General features: G+C 45.5%; 1 protein-coding gene across 1 annotated transcript in view; it reads left to right on the forward strand.

Annotated features, from left to right (window-relative positions):
- The first annotated feature begins 23462 nt into the window (after window positions 1-23462).
- LOC143982877 (cytochrome P450 2C23-like) overlaps window positions 23463-23714 on the forward strand; it is a 39681-nt gene continuing 39429 nt past the window's right edge. Inside the window, exon 1 of the mRNA XM_077481960.1 lies at window positions 23463-23706. Within this exon, the coding sequence (XP_077338086.1) occupies window positions 23527-23706 (180 nt within the window). The 5' untranslated portion in view covers window positions 23463-23526. The remainder of the gene's footprint in view (window positions 23707-23714) is intronic.

A 23714-nucleotide genomic window follows, 5' to 3' on the forward strand; every position in this document is an offset into this window, starting at 1 on the left:
GTCTCTGTCCGTGTTTCCTTCCTGTTCGTCCTTTATCCTTTTCCTACAGTCTCTTTTTATATGTCCCACCTTGTTGCAGTAATAACAGGTAAGAGGTTTACGGGAGGAATTCCCTCCTTCATTGACCCGGGCAACAGTGTTAACTCCCGGTGTCCTTCTGGGTTTAGTTTCTGCTAAATCAGCCTCTATGCCTTGTGCTTTCTGCAACAATGTTCCTCTGTCCCGTATGGCTCTCCATTCGGGAGTACATGCCTTCAGTTTGTCACCTATTTGGGGTACTAGTCCTTCCATAAACTGTCGATTGAAAGCCCTAATGGTGACGGGTAAGGCTAAATCTAGACCTTCGTCAGCCATCATGCTTTCCATGTTGAGGTAAAATTCTGTAACAGTCTGACCTGGGGCCTGTTTTATGGGCGCTGTCGAACCCCTTTCCTGCTGTTTCCCTTGGCAAAATTCTCGTAACTGAGCAATAAACAGGGGTCTAGAGTCTATATGACGGGGATGTATTCCTGGTGGATCTGCCGCTGGATCCCCTTGTGGTCTATGTGGAGCAATTTCATTCATAAATTGATTAAACATCGTTAGTGTCATTTTATGTCTACATATATCTTCCCCATCTTGCCAAGTTGCTTCATGTGTGTCTAGTAATTGTGTCACGAATCTACAGAATGCGGCAGGTTTTGCTACGGGATCAGGAGCATTCTGTATTAATGCCATAAGAGTGTCAGCCGACCAAGGTGTCCATGTCCTCAGAACGACTTGTCGGGTCACTGTAGGTGGCTGTCCTGCTTGACCCGCATTTGGATTATTTACTTGTATTACCCTAGTCCGACTATGGACTGGAGCTACGGGCTCTGGTCTTTGAGCGCCGCAATGCACACATTCCTGTGCCCAGTCTGGGTTCTGGGTACCGCATACTCGGCATACCCATCCTCTTCCTCTTAAGGAAGGATAAAGTTTTGGTCTTTCATTACCTGGTGTGGTAGTGTTATAAGGAGGTGGAGTATCTCCCGTATTTACCCTATCGCCGGGAGCAGAAGGAAGACTTTTGTGTCGGACCTTCATATCCCATCCACCCTTTTCCTGACAATACTCCCATCCCTCCTCTTTAGCCCTGTTGGAAACCTTAATTAAACATTGTATTTGTGATACCCATCTGTTCTGCAATATCTCTCCCTGTCTGTCTTTCTTTATTTCTTCCCAACCTTCTACACTTAGCCCATTTTCTCCATCCATCCCCAATTTCTTGAGAATCCTATTTGTGCCCTGTGCCTTATCCTTCCCATACAACATTGTAATTATGTCTTTAACAGCATAACATTTCTGAGATTCCTCCTGGGGTTTACCATGTGTCTGGCCCATTTTGACAGTCCTGCCTAGGTGGCGTTTGGATCACTTACTAAGTGTCTCGTTGCCTTCTCCTCCTAGGGTGCCAAAATACTAAAAACCTCTCCTGGATGAGATTTCTGAAATCGAATTACCTTATATGCTAGCCAACTGACAAATATTATGACCAGACTGACAGCTACAACATATACAAGCATTCCCTTTTGGTGGCCAAACACATATGACTAGGTCTCCGGGACTTGTGGAGACCTTATTTCCTTCCCATTACCATGGAATCTCTCAGCATTCGTTTCTTATTCCTGCTTTATCGAGGCAGTCAGGACTTATACTTTCAACCCGTTTTTAGGCTCATGAATCAAAAAGCGTATATCAAACTTAAGTGTCGGACCCCCAAAGTACTCTTACGAGTTAAGGGCGCATTCCGTTACCCATTGGGATGATATATGTTTCAATTCACACCATACAAACAGGGCTTATCTCAGTCACAACAGACAGATGACAAGTAGACAGACAAGAAACAACGGTAACATAAGCTAAAATATTAAGTTCAAGACCCACTTACTACAGAGGTTGGTGTTTACCTGAAGAACAATTCAGACAGATCAGGTGGGCACAAATCTAAGAAGCACAGAGTTTATAAGAAAATAAAGCTTTTCTTACCTGCGCAGGATTTGTCTGTGGTTCTTGATGTGCCCGACCATTTCGTTCCGTCCTTATGTTCGTTCGCCTCTTGTAGTTTCTTCAGCGAGTCCGTGTTCGCGGCGCCAGAAATGTTAGGTGTGACCTCAACAAGTCACCTATTTGTCAGGTTATGTTACCGTTTCCCAATTGTTAGTTAGAGTTCTTATCCAAGCAAAGAGACACGGAGATATTATTCAGTATTTCTGCTCAGAAGTCCGTCGTTAACTCTGACTGTCTCTGACTTTCTCTGGCTCTGAGGCTTCTTTATTACATCTTTTATAGACAGAAAAGGGCAAACATCAGCAAATGTAAAAAAAAACAACATTTTTGCAAAGGAAAGACAATTCTCCGAGTGTTATCAGCTGATAAGACAATCTTCTGGGCGTAGACTGCTTTTTAGGGCTGATGCGGCCTCTTCTTGATGAGTACGTGACAATAGATGACGAATCCTTATTTTACAGAGAAGGATAGAAAAATACAAGTATTTAGTAAGACATAAGGTCAACCATTTTGTTTTGACACCCCTTAATCCTTACAATGAGGAATATCCCTTGCTAGCTATTATATTCTAATGCCGTGGTTGTCAGACTAGCCAAACATTACCTGCAGGTAATTCACTGTAGTCACCATTTGACTGACATTTTTCCACCTGCCTCCTTTAATAAAAGTCGATTGAACAATTGACGTTTGTCATGCTGGTTGATGCCAACAGGTGCACCCATGGCTTGAATTTTGAAAGTCAAGCCATATACAGTATGGCAGCCTCTACACAATATACAAGTAGTATTGGTTGTTCCTCGTGAATGATTTGTGTTAGCTATACATTGTTCATATAAAGGAAAATGAATGGACAGTGGATAAGAAAAAGAATGTATTATGCGGCAGAATATCTTGGGTCATCTGAATGTTAACAAGGGTGGCCCCCTACATGGTCAAATGTCAATAAGATTCACTTTTAGATAGATGGCTTGCGGCTCCTCTAGAGCCCAGAGTCAGGGTGAGTCTTCCAGAACTGTAATGAAAAAAGACAAAGGAGGGCGGGACCATCTGAGTGTAGATCTTTTTTTTTTTTTACAAAGAGTTAAAAGAATAAAATGCATTCACATTTAAAAAAACAAAAAAAATAAAATGCACTCACATTAAAAACCCATTAACATGAAAAAATGCAGTCACATAAAAAAATGTACTCACCTAATTTTTTTTATTTTACTGTGCATTTTTTTAAATGTGAGTGCACTTTGTTCTGTTAATCCTTTGTGTACAAATTATCTACACTTAGATGGTCCCGCCCTCTGTTTTCTTCTTTCATTACAAATTAACGGACAGATCCAAGGCTAAAGTTAACCATTTTCCATAACCTCCAATGTTTAAAGCCCAAACTCCGGGAAACCTAAAAATTATCCCTTGTAGTGGGGTTGTGCCTGCATTGGTTTGCAAGGATTAATTGCTTGTTTGGGTCTAGTGGACACAAAAAAGAAAATCTCCTTACACAATCCTCTGCTGCTCCTTGCTCCTAGACTGGTCCCTGTAGTGTCTACTTCCCCATGCTCCAGCGGTCTAAGGTTCATAGTCCTTCATTGGGCATGATTATGCAGAGGAACAGTCCACCCCTGAACCATGAGATAGCATTGTCTACCAAGGCAGAGTAGGTAAAGGTACTCTTCCTCTCCCCTAGACAGAACAAACAAGTAAACCTAATGCCTCGTAGACACGTACACATGGTCGGATTTTACAATGGAAAATGTTCGATGGAAGCTTCTTGTCGGATATTCTGAACGTGTGTAGGCTCCGTCTGACATTTTCCATTGGAATTTCCGTTAAAACAAAATTTGAGATATGGTTCTCAAATTTTCTGACAAAATCGAATTGTCGGAAATTCTGATCGTGTGTACACAATTCCGACGCACAAAATTTCCCCCATGCTCAGAATCAAGCAGAAGAACCACACTGGCTATTGAACTTAATTTTTCTTGGCTCCTTGTGTTGTACTCGACCGTGTGTATGCAAGACAAGTTTGAGCCAACGTCCGTTGGAAAAAATCCATGGATTTTGTTGTTGGAATGTCCAATCAATGTCTGATTGCGTGTATGGGGCATAACAGTGTGGGCACAGCTTCATTGTTAGGCCTCATTCAGACGAGGAGGATCCGCTTGTGCGGAGTCAGCGGGAGTTCTCTCTCCGTTGATCTCCGAGCCGGCGGATGACAGGTCCCTCTCTGCTCACTGAACGGGGAGGGGCTTGTCGAGTGCTGCAGGATTCTATGGAGAGATCGGATGAAAACGGACAGCATGTCCGTTTTCATCAGATCTCACCCGATCCGATCCGCCAGCGACGGATCCGGACGTAGGGCCATCCATCTGCTTTTGGCGGATCTGACTGGGTCGGATGTCAGCGGACAGACTGCCATGGAGCGCCCATTCAGGTCCGCCGTCAAAACTGACAGGCGGACCTGAACGGTCCGACAGTGTGAAAGGGGCCTAAGGGATCGAAGAGTTGGGCTTTAATTTTTGTGTTTGAAAACAAAAAATATAAGTAGTAATCGGTCTCAAAAAAATTACTGTAAAACATAGACCGAGTCTTAGAATGAGTTACTCTTTGGGGGTCATCTTTCTGTCAGACTGACCATATAATGTACTGAGAGACATGATGCAGCGTCTATTGATATACAATTGAGGGAAGCTTGCTGAATTAGGTTTGTTTTTCTGACATATTTTTCCATTGTGAAGCACTGCCCTCACAGTTTGAAACTCCTAATGAGTTCAAGATCAAAGAACACTTAGATGAGAATGCTCCTTAAAAAGGAAACTACATTCTTTTCAATTCAATGTTTTTTTAAGACATCCATGTGAATGTGATAGGCTAAGCCACCAAACCCTGCATAAGCAGCTGTACTGGTTAAAGTGACAGTATCCATGGAGGGCTTCTCTTAATATTTTATAAGTGGCACTGTAATTTAAAAAAAAAAAACAATTCCTTGCAAATAAAAGTACACTATATTACCAAAAGTAGTGGGATGCCTGCCTTCACACACGCATGAACTTTAATGGCATCCCGTTCATAGTCTGTGGGGTTCAATATTGAGTTGGCCCACCTTTTGCAGCTGCTATGCAGATTCACCTCTTCTCGGAAGGCTGTCCACAAGGTTTGATGTTGGACGAGAAGGCCTGCTTTACAGTCTCTGCTCTAATTAATTGCAAAGGTGTTCTATCGGGACTCTGACGATGTGCTCATCCATGTCTTTATGGACCTTCCAACCTTCCTTTGTGCACTGGTGCGCAGTCATGTAGGAACGGGAAGGGGCCATCCCCAAACTGTTCCCACAAAGTTGGGAGCAATAAATTGTCTAAAAAATATCTCAGTATGCTGACACCTTAAGAGTTCCCTTCACTGCAACTAAGGGGCCAAGCCCAACCCCTGAAACAACCAGACACCATAATCCCCACTCCGCCAAATGATTTGGACCAGCGCACAAAGAAAGGTTCATAAAGACACGGATGAGCGCGTTTGGAGTGGAGAAACTGGCTTGCACAGAGTCCTGTTCTCAACCCGATAGAACACCTTTGGGATGAATTAAAGCAGAGACTTCGAGCCAGGCTTTCTCGTCCAACATGAGTGCCTGACCTCACAAATGCTCTTCTGGAAGAATGGTCAAACATTTCCATAGACACACTCCAAAATCTTGTGGACAGCCTTCCCAGAAGAGTTGACATTTGAAAGGGTGGGCCAACTCAATATTGAACGCTACACACTAATGCCTCATACACATGATCGGACATTCCGACAACAAAACCGTGTATTTTTTTCCAACAGATGTTGGCTCAAACGTGTCTTGCATATACATGGTCACACAAATGTTGTCGGAAATTCCAAACGTCAAGAACGCAGTGATGTACAGCGCGTACGACGAGCCAAGAAAAATGAAGTTCAATAGCCAGTGCGGCTCTTCTGATTTTGTGCGTCGGAATTGTGTACACACGCTTTGAATTTACGACAAGTTTTGTTGTAGGAAAATTTGAGAACCTGCTTTCAAACATTTGTTGTCAGAAATTCTGACAGCAAATGTCCGATGGAGCATACACACGGTCGGAATTTCCAACAACAAGCTCACATCCAACATCCGGCCGTGTGTATGAGGCATTAGACTGGGATGTCATTAAAATTCATGTGCGTGTGAAGGCAGGCATCCCAATACTTTTGACAATATAGTGTATATTATACTTCCCTATCTGGTGGTTCAGGTCTCCTTTTTTCTCAACCTTGAATTGCTACAATCTTTCCTCAACGTTATTGACCTAATATAGCCTTATCAGCTCCAATATATGTCATGAGCATCCCTGCCCCTTTATCTACGTGCAGCTGCTCTCCCACCCTAGCTGATTGGCTCAGAACTGACAGCTTCCTTCTGGGTTTGGACTGAACCCGAGCTGATCTCTTCTTGTGAACCTAGCTGTATGTTGTGCTTCCATCGTCTGACCTCTTATGCCGCGTACACATGACCAGACTTTCTGGCAGAAAAGGTCTGACAGAATGATTCCAATCATGTGTGGGCTTCATATAACTTTTTTTTTCTCAAAAATTCTGATGGACCTAGAAATAGAACATGCTTTAAATCTTTACGACGGAATCAATTCCTATCGGGAAAACTGTTCATCTGTATGCTAGTCCGACGGACTAAATACGACGCAAGGGCAGCTATTGGCTACTGGCTATTGAACTTCCTTTTCTAGTCCAGTTGTACGGCATCGCATTCTAAACGACCGGACTTTGGTGTGATCGTGTGTAGGCAAGTCCGTTTCAGCGGAATTCCATCAGAAAGACCGTCAGAGTTTATTCTTATGGAAAGTCCGGTCGTGTGTACTCGGCATTACCGTGTCCTGTAGGGAAGTAGGGTCTGGAGGATGGAACCACACTGTAAAAATAGGTAACTAGGCCTTTGGCATACTCTGGTAAGTGTGGAAGGCAAAAAATTCTTCCAGAGGCTGTAGCTGTCCGATGTAGACAGAGTCAGGCAGGTTGCCTATAGTAAGTTAGTTAGTTATGGCTGTCCTAGCCAGAGGAAGGGGTTAATATTTTTACTACTTTCCCCAGGCTAAGTTTGTGGGCGTTTCCGGTTCCAGCCCTCCCTGTGTGATTATAAAAGGGACAGGGGTTCGAATCCAGAGAAAGCACATGTGAGCTTAGGGGGTCTTTAGAGAGCCATCGATGAGATGCCGGAGAGACTTCCACCAAACGCGGCTTGGGAAGCTGCTTATTGGCACTATATAGAAGGGATGTTGGAACTTGCATCCACTTTTAGAAACACCGACTTGTCGGGACACCATCTCCTTGCACACCTGCCATTCTGGACATGCATTCTGGACTGCACTCATGGACTCTACCTATGCAGGTGTAGCGCTGACATCCTTGTCTATTGATGCGGTTATGCATAGTGTAATATAAGGTTAATGGATATTACTATGGTTCCGTATCCAGAGCCATCTAGTGACAAAATATGGGTAACCCACATGTATATTGTTACCTCTGAACAACCCAAAAGACTTATACAGGAAGTGACTGTTGTTTTGATTCAGAAGGTTGACCTTGTTACCCAGGAGTCTGTGTGATCTACCCATGAACACTCTCTTACGCAGTGCATGCTGGATAGGAGATAAAAGGGACCCGAGCGGCCATTTTAGGTCTCTTGGGATCACGTTGCCGGCCTGTGCGGATCTGTGGGGAAGGAGACAGCAGCCTACAGCTATTGCGGAGCGCAACTCTGTTTGTTTGTAGAGTGATCAGACGGTGCCTGAGAGACGGTGAACGGATTGAGGAGGTCCAGCGACACTCATAGGAGCAGTGGAGGACCGGATACCTCCATTGGAGCGATACAGAGCGACTGGCCCAGCTGACAGAGAAGCAAGCTGCAGTCATGGGACCCAAGTTACCACACGGAGCTCTGATCCAGTTGGTGAGCGGGTTATGGCCCACCGTTTGTTAACTTTTACACGCAGTTAGACTCACATACAGGCCTCACTGAGATTTGTAGTTCCACTGAGGAGGAGTAGAGCAACTGACACTGAGCAGGCTTGAGGCCTATCTACTCTTGCGCCTCAAGCGTTGTAAATTAGTTATCGGAGCCACACCAGGAGCACCTCAACCTAACTTTTCATAGACTGTGGATCACAAATCACAAAGGAGTTATTTTAGCTAGCGAAGAAAGAAGATCACGGCTAAGTGCTAAGTGAGAGCTCATTCTTAGCTTTTAAAGTGAGGGGAGCCCCTGGGTATTAACCACTTGCCGACCGCCGCACGACGATGTACGTCGACAGAATGGCACGGGCAGGCATAAGGGCTTACATGTACGTCCTTGCCTGCCCGCGGGTCGGGGGCCCGATCGGGCCCCCGCCCGGTGCCTGCGGCGGTCGGTATTCGTTCGGGAGCGATCCCGGACGAGGGGACGGTCATTCATTCATGGCCACCCCCTCGCGATCGCTCCCGACGAATGAAAATGTCCCGTGACATCACTTCCTCTCCTGTGAAGTGATGTATTCTCTCCTCCGTGTCGGTATTCTTCGTTCCGGCACCGAGGAGAGAGCATCGGTGAGTTGCACAAGCACTACACTACACAGTAGAACATGCCAGGCACACTCACACCCCCCCTTTACCCCCCGATCACCCCCCAATTACCCCTGCCCCCCCCCCAGTCACAGTGACACCAATTGCATTTTTTTTTTTTTTGCATTGGTGTCATTTGTGACTGTAATAACTGTTAGGGCAGTTAGGGTTAGCCCCCTTTAGTTCTAATGTGCCCCCCTAACCCCCCCCAATAAAGGTTTAACCCCGTGATCACCCCCCCTCACCAGTGTCGCTAAGGCTGGGTTCACATTGCAGCGGTTTATGAGAACGAATGTGATTCGCACCGCACTGCAGTGCAAATCACATCCGATCTCTGTGCGATTCGAGTTTAGCCATACAGATAGTATGGCTGAATTCGTGTCGGACCCGCCGCACCCGCCGCAAATTCGCACGGGACCCTTTTTTTGGCCCGCAGCAGAATCGGATCGCATGGGTGTTCACACCATGCGATCCGAGTTTGCAGATCGCACTGCGATATGCGAACTGATCTGGGGGTGTCATTAACATTTCACTGACACTCCCAGCAGTTCGCATAGGGCAGTGTGAACTGCCGCCGGGAGGCATGCGATGCGGGAACCCGCCGCGGATTCATGGCGTTCCTGCATCGCTCCAGTGTGAACCCAGCCTAATAAGCGATCATTTTTCTGATCGCTGTATTAGTGTCACAGGTGACGCTAGTTAGGCAGGTAGGTATTTAGGTTCGCCGCAGCTTTTTATAGCGCCAGGGACCCCCATATACTACCGCATAAAGCCCCCTGATTTCCCCCTAGTTAACCCTTTCACCAGTGATCACCATATAACTGTTACAGGTGACGCTGGTTGGTTAGTTATTTTTTTATAGTTTCAGGGCACCCGCCATTTATTACCTAATAAAGGTTTAACCCCCTGATCACCCGGCGGGTGTCATTTGTGACTGTAATAACTGTTAGGGCAGTTAGGGTTAGCCCTCTTTAGTTCTAAGGTACCCCCCTAACCCCCCCAATAAAGGTTTAACCCCGTGATCACCCCCCGTCGCCAGTGTCACTAAGGCTGGGTTCACATTGCAGCGGTTTATGAGAACGGATGTGATTCGCACCGCACTGCAGTGCAAATCACATCCGATCTCTGTGCGATTCGAGTTCAGCCATACAGATAGTATGGCTGAATTCGTGTCGCACCCGCCGCACCCGCCGCAAACTCGCACGGGACCCTTTTTTTGGTCCGCAGCAGAATCGGATCGCATGGGTGTTCACACCATGCGATCCGAGTTTGCAGATCGCACTGCGATATGCGAACTGATCTGGGGGTGTCATTAACATGTCACTGACACTCCCAGCAGTTCGCATAGGGAAGTGTGAACTGCCGCCGGGAGGCATGTGATGCGGGAACCCGCCGCGCATTCGTGGCGTTCCCACATCGCTCCAGTGTGAACCCAGCCTAATAAGCGATCGTTTTTCTGATCGCTGTATTAGTGTCACAGGTGACGCTAGTTAGGCAGGTAGGTATTTAGGTTCGCCGCAGCTTTTTATAGCGCCAGGGACCCCCATATACTACCGCATAAAGCCCCCTGATTGCCCCCTAGTTAACCCTTTCACCAGTGATCACCATATAACTGTTACAGGTGACGCTGGTTGGTTAGTTATTTTTTTTATAGTTTCAGGGCACCCGCCATTTATTACCTAGTCTCACTAGTGTACCCCTAAATTTAGGGGTGTCTACTTTCCAAAATGGGGTCATTTGGGGGGGGGGGTTTGTGCCATCTTGGCATTTTATGGCCTTCAAAACTGTAACGCCCTTAGAAAGCCTGAAGGCGGTGCTTGGTTTTCGGGGCCCCGTACGCGGCTAGGCTCCCAAAAAGTCCCACATATGTGGTATCCCCGTACTCAGGAGAAGCAGCAGAATTTATTTTGGGGTGTCATTTCACATATGCCCATGGCATGCGTGAGCAATATATCATTTAGTAACAACTTTGTGAAAAAAAAAAAAAAAAAAGTTTGTAATTTTCCCGCAACTTGTGGCAAAATATAAAATATTCCATGGACTCAACATGCCTCTCAGCAAATAGCTTGGGGTGTCTACTTTCTAAAATTGGGTCATTTGTGGGGGTTTTGTGCCATCTTGGCATTTTATGGCCTTCAAAACTGTAATAGGTAGTGAGGAGTGAAGTCAAATATTTACGCCCTTAGAAAACCTGAAGGCGGTTCTTGGTTTTCGGGGCCCTGTACGTGGCTAGGCTCCCAAAAAGTCCCACATATGTGGTATCCCCGTACTCAGGAGAAGCAGCAGAATTTATTTTGGGGTGTCATTTCACATATGCCCATAGCATGTGTGAGCAATATATCATTTAGTGACAACTTTGTGTAAAAAAAAAAATAATAATTATTTTTTGTCATTATTCAATCGCTTGAGGCAAAAAAATAAAATATTCAATGGGCTCAACATGCCACTTATCAATTTCCTTAGGGTGTCTACTTTCCAAAATGGGGTCATTTGGGGGGGTTTTGTACTGCCCTGCCATTTTAGCACCTCAAGAAATGAGATAGGCAGTCGTAAACTAAAAGCTGCGTAAATTCCAGAAAACGTACCTTAGTTTGTAGATGTGACAACTTTTGCGCAAACCAATAAATATACAATTATTGACTTTTTTTTTACCAAAGACATGTGGCTGAATACATTTTGGCCTAAATGTATGACTAAAATTGAGTTTATTGGATTTTTCTAATAACAAAAAGTAGAAAATATCATTTTTTTTTCAAAATTTGCGGTCTTTTTACGTTTATATCGCAAAAAATAAAAATCGCAGAGGCAATCAAATACCATCAAAAGAAAGCTCTATTTATGGGAAGAAAAGGACGCAAATTTTGTTTGGGTACAACATTGCATGACCGCGCAATTACCAGTTAAAGCAGCGCAGTGCCAAATTGTAAAAAGACCTCTGGTCATTTACCAGCAAAATGGTCCGGTCTGAAGGTGGTTAATACAAATATATATATTGTTTTAAATCGTTCCTATTGAAATATATTGGGATGACAGCACAATTTCTGTAATCACCTGTTTTGAATATTCTACAGTAAAATATATTTCTGGTTAAGTATCCAGTGTTGTGGCGTGCTGTTTTTTTCCCCACCAGGTGGAGCCAGTGGATCCTGTGGTTACAGTACAGGTACTTTGCATTTGTATTATATTGTATTGTATTGCATTGCACCACAACTGTGTCAAGGGGATTGAGTCAAGTTAGTGGGGTCATTGGTAGAGTGCAGGCCCAAATCAAACCAGCAGCTCCTTCAGGGGTTAGTTCTACACAGGTATGCTGGTGGAGGCACACTTTTGCCGCGTACACACAATCAAACAAGCGGGTGGAAAAGTCCGGCAAACTCAAGTCCGCCAAACGATCCCCCCGTGTGTAGCCTCCGGCATACTTTTTTGACCCGAAAGTACGGCGGACTTAGAAAGTAGTTTTACACTCCAATCTTCCCGCCGGACTAGCATTTCGATGGACAATCCGGCCGTGTGTATGCCAGTCCGCCATACTTTTGAAATGAGCAGACTTTTCCCGCCCGGAGAAAAGTCTCCAGGTAGGCGGGGCCCGCGAAGGAGACGTTGCCGGCCCCGCCGCCTGGTATGGACTTAAAGGGGAACCCCAACGCCGAAAAAAAGTGGCGTGGGGGTCCCCCTAGGTCCACATCAGACCCTTGTCCGAGCATGCTACCCGGCCGGCCAGGAAAGGGGGGGCGAGCGAGCGCCCCCCCCCCTCCTGAGCCGTACCAGGCCGCGTGCCCTCAACATGGGGGGTGCCTTGTCCCCCCATGTTGATGAGGACAGGGGCCTCTTCCCGACAACCCTGGCCGTTGGTTGTCGGGGTCTGCGGGCGGGGGGCTTATCGGAATCCGGGAGCCCCCTTTAATAAGGGGGCCCCCGGATACCGGCCCCCCACTCTATGTGAATGAGTATGGGGTACAATGTACCCCTACCAATTCACCTGGAAAATAAAAGTACAAAAAAAACACAACACACAAGATAAAATAGTTTATTGCACAGCTCCGGGGGTCTTCCGTCTTCGGGGGTCTTCTCGCCGGACTCCTCCGCTATCTTCTTGTAGCTCTTTTGCTAGCGGAGGAGCCCGGCTTTCTTCCTCGTCGCCGGCCTCTTCTTCTGACTTCGGGGGTCTTGTCCTCCTCTTCGGTTCTTCTGCCGGGTCACCGCGCCTTCTTCTAGCTCTTTTACAGGCGGTGACCCGGATTAGTCCGCTGAAAAACTGCCATGTGTGGGCAAGTAGCCCGTTCGGAAAGTCCGACGGACAGTCTGGCGGGAAGTCCGCCAGACTAAGTACGTCGGACAGACGGCTACATGTGTACGCGGCTTTAGCATCAGTCAGGGAAATGACTGTTTGCTTGTTAACCTGTTCAGCTGAGTTTTACCAGTAAAATCTGTGAAACGTTGTTCAGTCTGCTCTGAGCCAGGGCATTGCATCCATGATCTACTGATCACAGCTACAATGCTTTGCAGGCTCCAAAGCAAAATAAAAAGGAAATGTAAATTCCCTGCCTTTATTTATTTTTTGCAACAGGTGGACTATGCCTATCATTTTATTCTATGACACAAGTAGCTTAACAGAGAAAGCAGATGGTCCACTGATGGACTCTCCATATGGGGCGCAGGGGTGCCGCCCCCCCATCCATGCCTCCGGTCCCCTAATCTACATGCGGGGTGTTAGATGTATACATTCAAATAGGGTTTTTTTGTTGGTGTTAGTTTGTGCTGCCCCCCCCCCCCAAAAAATAGTGAGCACCAGTCACCAGTGAGATAGACATACACTCACCGGCCACTTTATTAGCTAGTACCGAGTTGGACCTTCAGAACTGACTTATTTATGGCATAGATTCAACAAGATGTTGGAAATATTCCTTCAGCCGCGTACACACGGGGCGGACTGTCTGGCCAACTTAGTCCGTCAGACAATCCGACGGACAGTCCGTCATACTTTCGAATGAACAGACTTGACCACACACACCACTTTTTGAGCGGACTAATACGGCGTACTAAGTCCGTCATACTATCCGCCCTACTTTTGAAATGAACGGACTCGCCCACACACGCGGAGGAAAGTCCGCTCATTTTGAGAGCGTCTCCAGGTAGGCGGGGCCCGCGAAGGAGACGTCGCTGACCCCGCCGCCTGGAATGGACTTAAAGGGGAACCCCAACGCTGAAAAAAATCGGCGCAATAAAGTATTTTATCTCGTGTGTTGTGTTTTTTTGTACTTTTATTTTACTGGTGAATGGGTAGGGGTACATTGTACCCCATACTCATTCACATAGGGGGGGGGGGGCCGGTATCCGGGGCCCCCTTATTAAAGGGGGCTCCCGGATTCCGATAAGCCCCCCGCCCGCAGACCCCGACAACCAACGACCAGGGTTGTCGGGAAGAGGCCCTTGTCCTCATCAACATGGGGACAAGGTGCTTTGGGGTGGGGGGGGCGCGCGGCCCCCCCTTCCCCAAGGCACCCCCCCATGTTGAGGGCACGCGGCCTGGTACGGCTCAGGAGGGGGGGGCGCTCGCTCGCCCCCCTTTCCTGGCCGGCCGGGTAGCGTGCTGGGACAAGGGTCTGTTGTGGACTTGGGGGGGACCCCCACGCCGATTTTTTTCGGCGTTGGGGGTCCCCTTTAAGTCCATACCAGGTGGCGGGGCCAGCGACGTCTCCTTCGCGGGCCCCGCCTACCTGGATACCCGCTCGAAATGAGCGGACTTTTCTCCGGGCGGGAAAAGTCCGCTCATTTCAAAAGTACGGCGGACTGGCACACACATGGGCAGATTGTCCGCCGAAATGCGAGTCCGACGGACAGTATTACGGAAATTCCGAAATACTTAGTCCGCCAGACTGCACGCTGAAAAAGTCCGCTGAAGCCCACACACGAGCGGACTGTCCGCTGAAATGTGTTTCGGCGGACTAAGTAGGCCAGACAGTCCGCCCGTGTGTACGTGGCTTTCGAGATTTTGGTCCATATTGACATGATAGCATCACGCTGTTGCTGCAGATTTGTCGGCTGCACATCCATTATGCAAATCTCCAATTCCACCACATCCCAAATGTGTTCTTTTAAATTGAGATTTGGTGACTGTGGAGGCCATTGGAGTACAGTGACCTCATTCTCATATTCAAGAAACCAGTGGTGATTTGAACTATGAGCTTTGTGACATGGTGCATTTTCCTGCAGGAGCCACCAGAAGATGGGCACACTGTAGTCATAAAGGGATGGACATGGTCAACAACAATACTCAGATAGGCCGTGGTGTTTAAATGATGCTCAATTGGTACTAAGGGGGCAAAAGTGTGGCAAGAAAATATCCTACACACCATTACACCACCTGCCTGAACCGTTGATACAAGGCAGGATGGATCCATGCTTTCATGTTGTTTACGCCAAATTTTGACCCTACCATCTGAATGTCGCAGCTGAAATCGAGACTCATCAGATCAGGCAACGTTTTTCCAATCTTCTATTGTCAAATTTTGGTGAGCCTGTCCGGTGTGGTCTTCTGCTGATGTAGCTTATCTGCTTCAAGATTCTATGTGTTGTGTGTTCAGAGATTTTATTTTGCATATCTTGGTTTTAACGAGTGGTTATTTGAGTTACTGTTGCCTTTCTATCAGCTCAAACCAGTCTGCCCATTCTCCTCTGACCTCTGACATCAACAAGGCATTTTTGTACACACAACTGCCAGTCACTGGACATTTCCTCTTTTTCGGACCATTCTCTGTAAACCCGAGAATTGGTTGTCAGTGAAAATCGCAGTAGACCAGCAGTTTTTGAAACACTCAGCCCCTGTACACACGGTCGGAGATTTCCACAACCAAATCCGTCGGATTTTGCCTGTCGGATTTTGTCCTTCGGATCTTGTCCGAAACTGTTGCATACACACGGTCGGGCCAAGTTGGCGAAAAAATCCGAACTTTCAGAACGTGATGACATAATTTCGCTACGATGGGACTACGTTCAGGCTAGTAGCCAATAGCTTTGATGTAGGAATTTGATCTGAGCATGCGTGGCACTTGGTCCGATTAAAAATTCTGTACACATGATCGGATTAGGTCCGTCCGGCCCAGTTTGTCGGGAAATATTTCCAACATGTTGGAAAATTGGGTCGGACGGAGATTCGGACGTAATCAGTCCGATGCATACCACACACAGTCAGATTATCCAACGACACGGTCCGATAAGACGCAATCCGACAGATTATCCGACCGTGTGTACAAGGGCTTAGACCAGCCCATCTGGCACCAACAACCATGCCATGTTCAAAGTCACTTAATTCCCCTTTCTTCCCCATTCTGATGCTCAGTTTGAATTTCAGCAAGTCATCTTCACCACGTCTAGATGCCTAAATGCACTGAGTTGCTGCCATGTGATTGGCTGATTAGCAATTTGTGTTACCAAGCAATTGAACAGGCTAGTGTTGCCAACCGTCAGTATTTTTACTGACAGCCAATAAAAAACAGACACATTTCTCCTGCAAGTAAATGCCAGTAAAAGGAAAAAGCTGCTATTTATTGTATGTCTCAGAGCAGATGGAGAGTGAAACTGCATGGGGGGCAAGAAAATGTATGCCCAGGGTCCAATCAATATTAAAGATGGCCCTGCTTCCCCTATATGTGTTTTAACTCCCTGAGGGCAGTATAATAGGTCACTTACCATTACTATTTTAGTTGTGTGGAGGACATAGACTATTGGTCTATACATGATAGATACTGTGTAGCACTAAAAATAAGTAACAAATAAATAATGATTGTTCTGTTAATCTTTGCATCATTGTGTAATCTGTTTTTGTGCAAATACAGATTATCGCTGTTGCTGCTGCAGAATTACAATCCCCCCTAAAGGCCCCAGAAACTCCTTCTCTGTATAGCAGTTCAGAAGGAAGCTATGTATACCATGGACACAAGCCAAACCAAACAGGACTCTACTGTTTCAGCAAATCTTGCATGTAAGAAATTACAGAATCATTAGGGGACAGAGATAAACGAAATAAGGGAATGGTCAGCAGTCTGAAAAACAGCTCTGAAAATATTTAATGTGCTGATGAAATCTGTATAGAATGTCGGGAGCAGGATATCCACTTACCCATATAGCAAGTCCATAGGAGGGTCATTCCCGTAGGGCCTGTTGCATGGCTGCAAAATGTGATAGCTTTCAAATGATGTGATCCTATAGAATCTGTAACAGACAAAATACAATAAGTAGAAATTTCAGTTTGAAGTGTACAGAAAATATGTGATTCTGGGCAGGATTTACTGAACTATGAGGGTTGGAGTTGACATGCTGCCAAAGATCAAGATATGTACTCATGATAGGACAGGTCTAGGCCGAAGTAGACGGTTTATGGCTATTTATACATGTAGAGATACACTTAGGTAAAGACAGGTGGATCAGGTTTAGGTTTATGCATGGCAAGAAAAGTCAAGGTCAGCAAAGGTAGATTGACAAGCTGAGGTCAACATGTATTTCACAGGAGACCAGCCACAAAATGGCATGTATTTTGGGTCTATAAGAGGTGTATTCCATAACGTATTAGGCAGCTAGTATGTACACTATCACCATGTGCTCAGATGGCACATACTGTACATGCTTTCAAGGAAGGGAAGAAAAATCTGCAACAGGGATGCAGACAGCAGGGCAAAGGTTAGAGCCATACCATACCTTATTACAAAGGTAGTATGGAACTCATTACTGGCCTCAAAATTTAGAGAAGCATGTAGGCTCCGATGCAAAAGTTGACCTGCGGCTCCCCAGGGTGGGTGGGGCGGCCCTCTGACCTCCAGGTTTAAGTGCAAGCTTACCCCTTTCACTGCCCACCTTGCGTGCAGAGGTTGTACTGGGCTGGCCGGGGGTGCTGAGCAGAGAGTGCACCGATGGGGTAAAGGCTTGCCCTGTCATCCTGTGTAGGTGAAAATGGAAAGGGAGAGGGTCAGGATGAGCCTGCGCAGGCCCCTGCCCGGCTGGAACAGGCTCACTTAGTTTACTGAATTGCCTATGCAGGGTGACGTGGCAAGCACTTTTCCCCAGCAATACAGCTTTAAACCTAATGCAGGGGCAGGCAGGCAACCTTTGAGAGGAAGAGATCTATCTGAACAACATAAAAGAGGTCAAAGATCACAAGGGTTTGGTGCCCTATTTTTTTGTTTGTCAGTCAGTAAAACAGTGCATAGTATCAGCAGGGCAGTGGAGGGTGTCATTTGGGCAGAGGTTGGTGCCAGAAGATGGTGTCAGTGGAGCAGTAGGTGGTGTCAGTGGAGCAGTGGATGATGCCAGTAGAGCAGGGGATATGTCAGTAGGACATAAATTGGTGTCAGTAGGGTATTGGATGGTGTCAGTCAGTAAAGAAGTGGACAGTGTCAGTAGGGCAGTGGACTTTGTCAGTAGGGCACTGTGTTGCTGACCCCCAACTTAATGTGACTGGGAGGTCGCATGAACCCATGGGAGCTTGGACGGGGTTACCATTGCAACACCTTAAGCTCTGCCCATGCCACCAATGCTTTTAAAGCAGATGAGGACCTTCAATGATCACCTATGCCCAAGAAGAAGGTGAGTAGGGCTTACCGCCAAACCCTGAGAAGGAGGGTGAGGACTTTTAGGGCCCATTCATGCCAGGATGAACTGCTGTCATTCATTCAATGCATGTTATGTCACATGTTAATGTAAATTTCATTGGGGCTGCCAGCACACCACATTGGAGTGCGTTGGATTACAATTCACAATGAAAAATACAAATGGAACTTAACCGGGTTGCCCCTTATCACCATTACTTTTTATCTTATGCCTAGAACCCCTTGCCGAGTCTATTCGCATCCATCCGGACATTCGTGGGGTGGTGATGCGACAGGGGGAATATAAATTATCGCTTTTTGCGGATGCCATCCTGCTTACTATTACTAACCCATCGATATCTCTCCCCTCGTTGCACAAATTACTATCCTCTTTTGGTGACATATCCGGTTATAAGGTTAATACTTCTAAAACTGCAGCTCTTCCCATACATATCCCGGAATACCTATTATCTCAGCTTAAAGAATCATACCCTTATCAGTGGTACAGTGTTTCCCTCAAATATTTGGGTGTACTACTCTGGTTTTAGACATAAACAGATCCATGTTGTCCTGGGCAAAATATCCCCTGTCCCTGTTGGGTACAATTAATGTCCTAAAAATGTCTATTCTACCCAGATTACTTTACCACTTTGAAACGTTGCCAGTTGCCATGTTGTTCTCCCAACTAAAAGCACTTCACAGGAACTTTACAAAGTTCATATGGGGTGGCAGTGCTCACCGTTTAGTGAGTTCGGTGGTATTTGCACCAAGATCCAGGGGTGGTTTGGGTGCCCCCGAGATTATTAAATATTATTACGCTTCATTCTTGAGAGCTACAGTGGGGATCGAAAGTTTGGGCACCAAAAACTTAACGTGCATAACGAAGCGTTCAAAGCATTTGAACTTTGCAAATGAACATTTAGACAAGCCTGAGGCATTTTGGAAACAAGTTCTGTGGACCGATGAGGTTAAAATATAACTTTTTGGCCCGGAATGAGCAAAGGTTCGTTTGGAGAAGAAAGGGCACAGAATTTAATGAAAAGAACCTCTGTCCAACTGTTAAGCATGGGGGTAGATCAATCATGCTTTGCGGTTGTATTGCAGCCAGTGGCACAGGGAACATTTCACGAGTAGAAGGAAAAATGGATTCAATAAAATTTCAGCAAATTTTGGATGGTAACTTGATGCCATCTGTGAAAAAGCTGAAGTTAAAGAGAGGATGGCTTCTACAGATGGATAATGATCCTAAACACACCTCAAAATCCACGGGGGATTACATCAAGAGGTATAAACTGAAGGTTTTGCCATGGCCTTCACAATCTCCTGACCTCAACATTATTGAAAATCTATAGATAGACCTTAAAAGAGCAGTGCGTGACAGACAGACCAGAAATCTAAAAGAACTGGAACAAGGAAGAATGAGCAAAGATACCTCAAACAAGAATTGTAAGACTCTTGGTTGGCTACAAAAAGCGTTTACAAGCTGTGATACTTGCCAAAGGGGGCAGTACAAGATATTAACTCTGCAGGGTGCCCAAACTTTTGCAGATGGCATTTTTTTGTTTTCTGTAATTTTGAAAGTGTAAATGATGGAAATAAAATCTAACTTTTTTGACATATTAGAAGAATGTCTAATCTGTAATTTGATGCCATTTGGAGATTTTTCCATCTTTCCTTGGCTTCGTTATGCACATTAATACACATTTTTACCTGGGGTGCCCAAACTTTCAATCCCCACTGTATAGCCTCATGATCCTTTCTACATGCTCCTAATCAGTGGTCTGCTTGGAAAAGGGGGTGTTATATCTGACCCACTCGTGCTCTTTAATTTGGGGTACTCCTCTATACCTGGATCCCATTTTTAAATGCCAATGTACGGCTCCAATGACCTTTACCTTAACCATTTGGCGAAAATGTCTCAAAAGCTACCCTCTTGCCTCACCTTGTCCTCCTCTTGTGAATGTGTTTAATCCAATCATACCAGACAGTTTGTCTCTGTGTAGAGTTTTCACACGGCTTAACACCCCCCCCCCCCCCTTTTTCAACTTCGAAACTTGGTACATCCCATCATGTGGAAAATGTATGCTTTTGAGACTCTGTATGAGAAATTTGATATATCCCACCGCCTGTTTTATTTTTATTTGCAGGTTAGACATTTCTTTCACTCTAAATCCTCATCCCTGACCCTTGACAAACCTACCTCCTTTGAATATTTGTGCGCTCAAGGCCCCCACCAGCTGCATCTAATATCCTCCATATCCTCCATGAGTCGACCCCTCTTACTGAGACCACGCATCACTACATGAGAAAATGGGCTCATCTATTAGGTAGACCTATTACAGTCCAGGTGTGGGACAAGATTTGGTCTTCCACTTTAACCACTTGCCGACCAGCGCACGACCATGTACGTCGACAGAATGGCACGGGCAGGCAAATGGGCGTACATGTACGTCCCTTTAAATTTGCCGCCCTGCCATCGGAAGCGCGCTGCCCGCGGCACGCTCCCGCGCTGGTCGGGACCCCCGTGGGGGCCGGTCGCGGGACCCGCGGACTCGATCGCCGCGGGCATCCCCGCGATCGTCTCACGGAGCGGCCGAATGGAGAAGTGCCGCTGTAAACAACATTTCTCCATTCTGCCTAGCAACTAGTGACGCTGATCTCTGCTCCATATGATTGGAGCAGAGATCAGTGTTCACTAAATGAAAGCCCAACCCCCCCACAGTTAGTAACATGCCCCTAGGAACACTTGCCCCTACACTGCCACCCACTGGTTAACCCCTTCATTGCCAGTGTCATTTACACAGGAATCACTGCATTTATATAGCAGTTATTACTGTATAAATGACAATGGTCCCAAAAATGTGTCAAAAATGTCCGATGGGTTCCCCACAATGTAGCAGTCACAATAAAAATCGCTGATCGCCGCCATTACTAGTAAAAAAAAAATAATAAAAAATTATTATTAAAAATGCTATAAAACTATCCCTATATTGTAAACACTATAACTTTTGCGCAAACCAATCAATAATCGCTTATTGCGATTTTTTTTACCAAAAATATGTAGAAGAATACGTATCGGCCTAAACTGAGGGAAAAAAATGTTTTTTTATATATTTTTGGGGGATATTTTTGTTTATAGCGCAAAAAATAAAAACCGCAGGGGTGATCAAATACCACCAAAAGAAAGCTCTATTTGTGGGAAAAAAAAGGACATCAATTTTGTTTGGGAGCCACGCGCAATTGTCAGTTAAAGCGACGCAGTGCCGAATCGCAAAAAGTGGTCTGGTCTTTGACCAGCAAATTGGTCCGGTCTGAAAGTGGTTAAGTCCTCTAAATGTGTAACTCAAAGGGAAACGTCTATAAAAATTCTCATGTTTTGGTATAAAACTCCTGACGTCATTCACATAGATGACTCCTCAGTCTCACCGTGCTGTTTGCATTGTGGAACATATACAGGTTTGTTATTTCATATTTTCTGGCAGTGTTCTCTGATCCAACCCTTCTGGCATGATGTGAGGCTACTAATACTGAGGTGGTGGGGGTGTCCCTTCCACTAGACCCCTTAAATTACTTACTGGGGCTTCCTTTTTCAGGTTTATCCAAAAAAGCCAACCAGCTGAATATTTTATTAGCTGCTAAAAGGCTTATTCCATTATGCTGGTTGTCCAATACACCTCCTCCATGGCCCAGATTTCTCCACCTGGTAGCGGAGATTTGGAGGATGGAATACCTAACGGCTTCTGTACATGATTCCATCACCCAATTTGATAAAGTTTGGGAACCCTGGGATCGATCGGAATATGGGACTCCCATGTCAATGGTCACCTCTGAGAATGTTCTAAAATTACATTGAGTGTATTCTTATCCCCGTCATTCCTTTCCCATGACTATCTATGCTACTTTGTGCTCTCCTAGAATTCTATGATACCCACCATATACTCTTCACAAATTTATATTTCTCTTTTATCTTTTGTAATTGCTCTTTGGTTCTGAACCTTAGTGTTTACCTGTGAGCTGTTGGCTTAATATAATTTTGACAGATTGTGCAGACCACTCCTGTGCTCTGTATATATGGACATTGTCTATCTGTATCTACTATTTCTGTAGTATTCATTGCTATAATTATGTTTTCGTTATCAGTGCAGCATGTACTATATAACAACTTTGTATGTGCTCTTTTAAAACCCAATAAAAACCCAATAAAAAAAAACATTTAAAAACAGAGTATCATTTTGCACCCTAATGCCCCGTACACACGAGAGGACTTATGTCCGACAGACTTCCAAAGGAGTTCCGCCGGAGTTCCGACGGAGTTCTGACAGACTTTTCGGCCGAACGGACTTGGCCACACACGATCACACTAAACTCCGACGGATTCGAACGTGATGACGTACGACCCGACTCGAATAAGGAAGTTCATAGCCAGTAGCCAATAGCTGCCCTAGCGTCGGTTTTAGTCCGTCGGAGTAGCATACACACGAGCGGATTTTTCGAAGGGGACCGGGTCCGGCGGAGTTCCGTCGGGAAAATTTGAAGCATGCTTCATTTCTAAAGTCCGTCAGACTTTTGCGAAGCTAAAGTCCGTTGCAGCCCACACACGATCGGATAGTCTGACGGACTCGGTCTGACGGACTTTGGATGTTGAAAAGTCCGCTCGTGTGTACGGGGCATAGGTCATTAATGGTGATGGCCTAGTACAAACCCCCACAACAAATATAATTACAGATTGTATATCCAAGTGGTATGAATAGTAGGAGGTTCCACCACCCCTCGCACCCCTTCACAAGAAGGTCAACCTGTTTGCGTAGTTCGCTTCCTCAATATGCTATGCTAATCCACGCTTATTTTTGTGCATTAATAAAGTTTTGTAATTTTTGTGTACTTTGGTTGTGCCTATAAAGGCCACAAACTACTGATTAATGTGTTAGTTTCATCCTTTTAATAATAATTTGATAGGTCCAAAGCATTAGCTTGTTTTCTTACTAGTAAAATCCATTTCTTTTAAATTAAGTTTATCTTCTATGTACTGTATATATCATTTTAAAAGTTCATTTGATACATTATTACAAGTTGAAAATGTTTAAAACCCAGGAATATAGCTGGAATTGTCCCCTTTGTACACACTTAGTGGCTCTGCCACTCAGAGACCCTGCAGAGCCCTGATGGAATGTACACAAATGTAAACACACAGAAGCAGCATTCAAAGACCTCTGGACATATCCATGAAAACAGCGAAACGCCCACATTCCCAGATATTGTATAGAAAGAAAGACTCCGGCAGAAGAAGCTTGGATCCACAGCTGCTCTGGTTATTGGTAGAGACATGTTAGATCTGAATAATGTCACCTTTGTCTTGGTGGGACTTTTCACTTTCTTCTTAGTCTTGTATTACAGCAAGTATTCATGGAGGAGAAGGAGCATGCCACCAGGTCCCTTTCCTCTGCCCATCCTGGGGAACTTTCTTCAACTTCAATCCGAAGGTCTACTGCCAAGCTTAATAAAGGTAATGAA

Source organism: Lithobates pipiens, unplaced genomic scaffold (genome assembly GCF_037356315.1).
Source record: "Lithobates pipiens isolate NorthernLeopardFrog02 unplaced genomic scaffold, aLitPip1_a1.2 Scaffold_1, whole genome shotgun sequence".
NCBI lineage: Eukaryota > Metazoa > Chordata > Amphibia > Anura > Ranidae > Lithobates > Lithobates pipiens.